Here is a 7199-nt window from a genome sequence, read left to right as displayed (position 1 = left end):
CATAATGCCTCTTATGCATAATTTATATAGCTGCAATACTCCCGGGGAGACCACTGACGCTATTTCCCAAATATTGTATCTCTGGCAAACCGAGGGCAGGTGAAAAAAGCTGTTTTGAAAAGCGCAATAACCGGTGGTTGGTACAAAATCACCATCGGTCTCCAGATTAATCTGTACAACAGGGAAATGTGCGCTGTGGTGGGTGTGTGAGGGAGAGGAGGGGTTAAAGATTGGGGAGGGAGTAGTTTGCAGACGGAGCAATCGTGGGGTTGGCTGGATTGTGATAGCGACAGATGTCCAGAAAACTGCGAGGGGCACTCCTCAGTTACAACACACTGCACCGCGGAGAGCAGGGGCGGAATCTGCAGCTGTCACTCCAAAGGGTTACCTCCATTATCGCATCCAGCCGTAGACTGGAAAAGAAGCCCGAGAGATCTCTCCTTATATATATATATATAAAAAAGGAACAGGTCAGTCAAGTTAAATAATGTTGATTTTTTTTTCTTCTTTCAGTGGTATTTTGCTCTTCAAACTACATTGCATATAATTTACATGAAGTTGAAAGAAAGAAAGAAAGAAAGAAAGAAAGAGAAAGTTTTAATTTACCCACTGTTCTCTCTACTTGTTTTACTCCTTTTACGCATTTTCTCCGTAAGAAAGTCAGTATGTTTAAGGCACCTTTTCCTTTTTTTATTCATCTATTAGCTATTTCTTTAATTCAGTATTTGAATGAGCGGTTTGGTGCATGCGTCTTGGGCAGAAACCTTTTTTCTTTTTTTCAAGTAACCCAGGGGAGTTAAAAAAAAAAAAAAAACTCCTAGATAAAAAAAGTAGAAGCAAAACAAAGTTGTCGTTGAAGCAAATATTCGATTTCACATGTTCCTTTTCGGGCCACATTTTCAAAATCCTCGTGAACAAAAAAAAAAAAAAAAAGGGCAGAGCAGTTGAGGGAAGCAGCGGTGGGTGGGTTGAAATGGGGGATGGAGACCTCTCCACGGCGTTCGATCTAAGTGCTCGTGACCGGTGTATAATTTAATTCCGCTGTATAGAAACCTGCTGCAGTGTAAATTATGGTACATCTCAGCGACAGTGTTTTCTGTCAACTTTGGCCAGCCCATTGCTCTCACAAGTGGGAACAGGTACTGGTGAGCAGTCCCCATCCTTTGTTACGGGGCCGGTTCATGCCGGAGGCTCCATTTGCATTTGCATGTGTCCTTCCTTTTTCTCCCAGTAGAACCGTCAAGAAACGAGTCTACTTTTTGAATCCCACGGTCATTGCTCTTACGCCATTGTCAAATACAAAGTGATACGATCCTAAAATGTAACGTTTTTCTGCTCAAACTGAACAGTTCTGCTTTGTCTGATTCCTTAGACACCCAGAGAGGAATGGCGAAAAGATTAAGTGAAAGAATGCTAATGAAAGAATAAACAAATGAATAACATGAATAAAAGTAGGCTATAGTCACTTAGAAGCACTATGTCAAGTACAGTTATACACTATAAAATCAGACATAATTTATTTTAGAGGATCTTATTAGACTGTGTGCAGTTTATTTCAGTCTGGTTTGTGGCACATCCTATCTTAATTGCCCCCATTGCAGCACTTTGGATAGTTCCCGGACTGTTCATACCTGTGCCCTCATATTGCCATGCAGGGTAAAAGTCCTGCTTGTGGCATTTTGGACATAACGTTTAAACCCACATTGCATGATTGGCCTATCTGAGCACTTGAAATGACAAGAATGTGACATTAGAGACAGGTGTAATGCAGCCTAATCTACCACTAGTGCAAAACTAGTTTAAGAACTCTCTTTTTGGTATTCCATATTCAGACAAGCTCATTTGTTCAGATTTGCTGAAATAGTCCTTAAAATAAGGTGGCAGTTCCTGTTCTTTATTCTGTCATTGCTGCGTTATGTGGCAATCATTGCACGATACACTTCCTCTACAGCAGCAACAGCGTCGTTTGCTCCATTAAGAACGGGTCATGTTGACATGGCGATTTTGCACGGATTTTCAGAAGATCCAATTTATTAATTTAGATGTATTATGTGAGTCACGAAAGCCTCTCAGTGGTTTTTCAATGAGTTCTGAAGAAGCAATTACATGAAATACTTTTTAGCTTTTCATACTGGAAGAGAAAGAGTTGTACATGTACATCATAGGTTTTTAACTCTGACTTATGGGCTCATTTGGCAACGAGCCTCAGTAGACATTCCTGAAAGGGTAGAGCGTCTGTGGGGCTGGTTGACCTCAGTAAGGTTCCCATGCATTAACGTTTCTTTTCCAGCCAAACTGTGTTTGGCAGAGAGCAGCTTTCTTATTGAATTCTCCAGACATGAGACTTCTCTATATTGAGGTGAAAACGCTTTTTGAAGGAACTAAGACAAAGACACGCAACATTTTTAGATAAGAATGCAATCAATACTTGTATTTTTACCACTAGGTTGAATTTTATTTGATTTGTCTGTATCAGATTTGTGTGAGTAAGGACAGATATTCATAGATATATAGATTAGCAGTTTTTTTTTTTTTAAAGGAATTTTTACCATTTTTAATAGAAGAGAGCAACCACAGCAATCACAGTTGTATGGGACGTAGCCATTGTTCACGTGATTAAACTTTAACTACCTCTACAGACATGTCTTAGATTGGTTCAGGGGTCAGCACTGTTGCCTCACATAAAGAATACTCTTGGTTTAACACCAGCAACCAGCAGCAACAGCTGTCTTTTAGATATGTTCCCTGATAAGTAGGTCAGAATTGGAAACTTCAGTATATGTCAGATTTTTCTTGACCATTGTTTAAACATCTATGGATGAAGAGAAAGGACAAAAATACACAATGTCTTATGTGTTCCTAGGAGACATCATGGGAGGCAAACTGAGCAAGAAAAGAAAAGGATATGATGTGAGTGACCCCAAAGAAAAGAAAGAGGAGACCCCTGCAGCTGAAGCTGGTGTGAAAGAATCTGCTCAAGTGGAAGATGGAGCCCCACCCACAGAAGTGGAGTCGACAGCTGTGGATGACAAAGTGGTAGAGGAGACTGCTGTGGCAGCAGTGGCAGCAGTAATCGAAGCTGCGGTAGCTTCTGAAGAGACCAAATCTACACCTCCAGAAGAGCAAACTTCTGCAGCTAAAGAGGAGGCTTCTCCGGAACAGCAATCGGCAGCAGCCAAAGAGGCTCCAGTGACAGAGCAACCAGCCACTACAGCAGAAGAGCCAGCTCCTGTGGAGGAAAAAGCTGTAGCAGCAGTTGAAGCAGCTCCAGTGGCATCAGAGCCACCAGCAGCAGCAGAGACTGTAGAAGCTCCAGAAGAGCCCAAATCTGCACCTCCAGAGGAACCAGCTCCCGGAGCTACAGAGGAGGCTGCTCCAGAACCGAAATCAGCAACAGTCGAAGTAGCTCCAGTTGCAGAGGCACCAGCTGCAGCAGAGGCGGAAGCAGCTTCTGTTGTAGAAGAGAAAGTGCCTGCAGCACCAGTAGAAGATTTACTAGCTGCAGTACCAGAGAAACCAGCTCCTGTAGAAGAACCAGCTGCATTAGCAGAAGAGGCAGCTCCAGTAGAACAGGAAGCAGAGAAACCAGGACCAGAAATAGAGGAGCTTGTTGCAGAGGAATCTGCTCCAGTAATAGAAGTACAAGAACAAGCAACAGCAGAGCTGCCAGTGGCTACAACAGTAATAGAAGAATCCGCTGCTCCGGCATCAGAGGAACCTGTGCACGGGGAGCCTGAACCTGAGTCTGCAGCTGCACCTGATGTAGAATCAGTCCCAGAACCAGATGTTGCTCCAGCCAGCACAGAGGCAGTACCCGAGGAGCAGCAGCCAGAACCCATCCCGGAGTCCACGTCTGAGCCAGAAGTCACCGTGGAAGAAACAGTAGTGCCTGCTGCTGTCTCTGAACCAGAACCCGTAGCTGAGCCAGAGCAAGAATCAGAAACCACACAAGAACAAACCCTTGAAGCAGAGCCGAAGCAAGACGCAGATCAAACAACAGAGACTGCGGCAGAGCCAGAGTTAGTACCAGAACCTGAACTAAAACTGCAACCAGAGCCAGAGTCTGTGGAAGCACCTGAGCCAGAACCTGAACCGGAGCAAACCACAGAGCCAGAGCTACACCTGTCACCAGAGCCAGTACCAGATGAAGTGGGACAGCCAGAACCTGAGCAAGAGGTTAAGGCAGTGAAGCCTGAAGCAGAGGAACCAGCTGCTAAAGCAGCTAGTGAACCTGAGACTGTGGAGGCTGCAGTGGAGATAGCCACCATAGAAAATCAGCCTCCAAAAGAGGAATCTATTTCAACAGAAGCCTCTGGCTCCGAGGCCGCAGCTGAGCCTGAAGCAGCAGAACCTGTCCCTGAGATTGTCATCTCTGAGTCTGTCTCAGCCAGCGACATGACTGCTGAATCTGAAAAGGCAGCTGAAGCCTGTGTAGATGAGGTGCCTATCTCAGAGCCTGAGGTGGAGAGCAAGATGGAAAACGGAGATTTGGGGAGCCCTTCTGTTACAGAGGATGCGCCAGATGCAGTTTCAGCAGTGAATGGGGAGTGTGCAGATAACACCGCTGCTACGGCCACACATCCAGAGGGATGTGTTAATGGGAATGAAAAGCTAGAGGAGACACCTATCAAGGAGCAGGGTGACTTTGAACTGAAAAAGGACGTGAATGTTTGTGAGGATGTCCAGGAAGTTCCTGACGTAGTCTCAGACATGGTGGAGGGTCTCAGCACTGAGGTCACCCAGGCAATCTGAAAAGAAGCCATCTTTTTTACGTTCCTGTGAATTCAGTTCAATCCCTGAGTGATAAAAGAAAGCCATCAAGGCATCACAAACACAGCAAGGGTTTCTTAAATGCTGTAACCACTGCAATGTCTTTAGCGGTAACTCAGGAAGGTGAAACGCAACCACTTGAGGATAGCGAGTGCCAGACAGATATACAGAAACAGATGACAAGTGAGATGAAAGTGCAGAGAAGAGACTTGATTTAGCAGATAGACATTGAAGCTGGACAGCATGGCAAAAATACTGAACCTTAAATATGATATTAACTGATAAATGAATAAATCTTTTTGTGTGTTTGAGGCTGATAGATACAACACAGTGGGTCATTTGGAAAGCATTCATTATTAGCATATTATTGGATTTAGAAATTCATATAACCTTTCTATTACTATATGAAGCGACACGAAATAAATGTTTTGGCCTTTTATAATAATGGTACCTGTAAGGACTGTTCATTTTAAAATGGTTGTTCAGAATGGAGAATAAAGAGATTGTTTAGTCCACAGTGATCTTCTTTTTATGCATTCTCCAAGCATCAACTGTGTCACAATTGTCTTAGGCACTGGTTTATTATCACTTTATTGTATTTCAGTTTTAACCTCACACAAGAGTTTACTTTTGCAAAAAATGCACTCACATGTAACTCATGCATAAGCCACTGCACCTTAGCCCCCCATTTTCTCCCATCTTACCATCTTTTTTATATTCAAACCTTCAAGCACGATATAAAATGGAAACATTGTAGATATACACGCACACATTCTGTGTGATCTGTGCTAGAATTTTTAAACTTGTTTTCCAGGTCTGAAAATGGATGCATAGTATAAGTTTATAATGAACACCTGTAGTGGATTAGCTCTCTTGAAAACCATGAAATCCATTACGGCTTGCAATTTTGCTTGCAAAATGATCTAATTTCAAGGCTCTTTTAATTTGCAAACAACTTCTTGGAATTCACTGTCAGCTTGTGTATGTTCAAGTGGGTTAGTGTTAAGTTGATTATTTGTGTCTAAAAAGACCATCAGGTCACTGATTGGCCAAATGTTTCACAACTTGCATGTCAAGAAAGGGCAAATAAAAGGATTTCAGTTAGCCAAGAAAAAGTCATTTTTCTGAGGTAACATCCTTGTTCATGTCTATTACTAAGGCTTGATGCCATGGCAGCACGCGCTGCTAACATTTCACAGATCCATACCGGCAAGGGGAGCTCAAGGAGGGGGGAGGGGCAGGAATGCATGCAGGAGGCAGAGAAAAGGACGAGGGGGCTGGGGACGAGTGTTGTGGGATCAAAGCCTTTAATGCTGCATAGAGCAAAAAAAAAACAAGACACTCTCTTCTGGTAAGGACATTTTCAGACTATTTCACAGGCTGACATTAGACATGCATCGGGTATAGCTGGATGGTAATCGACAGGGGTAACCATGTTTTGACATCTACCTGAGGCCCCTTTGCAGAATGCTGCCACGCCTGCTGCTCACACTAATGTCACACCAGATGGACTTTGTCATGCAGGTGCTAACACATGTACATTAACAGGTGGGAGTTAAATTATATTTTTGTTTCTGCTCAACTATGAGTACATACAGTAAATGAGTCGAAGAGAGGTGGGATCTTTTGTATGTGCGTGTGTGAGAGGTGAAGGGGAACATTAGCAAAGTATAGTCATCCAGCCTTGAAAAAGCTACTGGACCATGGGTCAAAGCATATGAAGAGATTTCGTGGTGATAACAGAAACCTCCCATAGAAGCAGCCCAATAATGGGTCCATCCACATACCAGCTCTCTCTAGTTTCTTACAAAAATACTCTAGCACTACACATTTATGATAGGAATGTTATGGAGAGGGTTTAAGGGCAGAGACGTGGAGCTTACTGGCAAGTTTTCTTCTTTCTTGCAGAGCATTTTTGTCAAAATATTTAGTTTGCAAGTGGGTAGATTTCACCGGTTGATGGTTTGGGAATAGTTTTATGCTAAAATTAATAACATGTTCTACAAGTTAGTGTCATCTTAGTTTTAGTGAAATACTTTTTTTTCTTATTAATGAAGGCGAAGTACACTGTTTCATTAGGTTGAAACCAGTCCTATCAAAATGATCTATTGCCTTTTATGTGTTATTCATTATTCAGCGATAACAGTGGGCCTATATTGAAATATTGAAAGTCAAATATACCAAGGGCTAAAGGCTGTAATCATATACAGGGGTTTCTTTATTTATTTATTTATTTATTATTCTTGCCAGATTCCTCATTGATACATAGTGATTAATGAAATTCACTACTGAAAGCTCATCATTTCAGCATCTTCTTGATTCACATTCCTCCACTTTATTTAACTTCTGTGTGTGTGTGTTTGTGTTGGAGAACAGAGTCCTTGTCCTTTGGATCTTGATTTACACACTGCTTTAAAGTTGCATGTTTG

The 7199-nt window shown here is 42.5% G+C and overlaps 1 protein-coding gene across 1 annotated transcript; it reads left to right on the top strand.

Moving 5' to 3' along the window:
• Window positions 1-304: 304 nt before the first annotated feature.
• On the top strand, window positions 305-5287 carry LOC142384553 (uncharacterized). Its single transcript, XM_075470858.1, has 2 exons — window positions 305-470; window positions 2864-5287. Exon 2 carries the CDS (start codon window positions 2872-2874, stop codon window positions 4750-4752), a length of 1881 nt encoding a protein of 626 aa, XP_075326973.1. The 5' UTR covers window positions 305-470; window positions 2864-2871; the 3' UTR covers window positions 4753-5287.
• Window positions 5288-7199: the final 1912 nt, after the last annotated feature.

Source organism: Odontesthes bonariensis, chromosome 1, assembly GCF_027942865.1.
Source record: "Odontesthes bonariensis isolate fOdoBon6 chromosome 1, fOdoBon6.hap1, whole genome shotgun sequence".
Taxonomy (NCBI): Eukaryota; Metazoa; Chordata; class Actinopteri; order Atheriniformes; family Atherinopsidae; genus Odontesthes; species Odontesthes bonariensis.
Note: the sequence above shows the minus strand (reverse complement) of the source record. Positions and strands in the feature narration are given on the sequence as shown.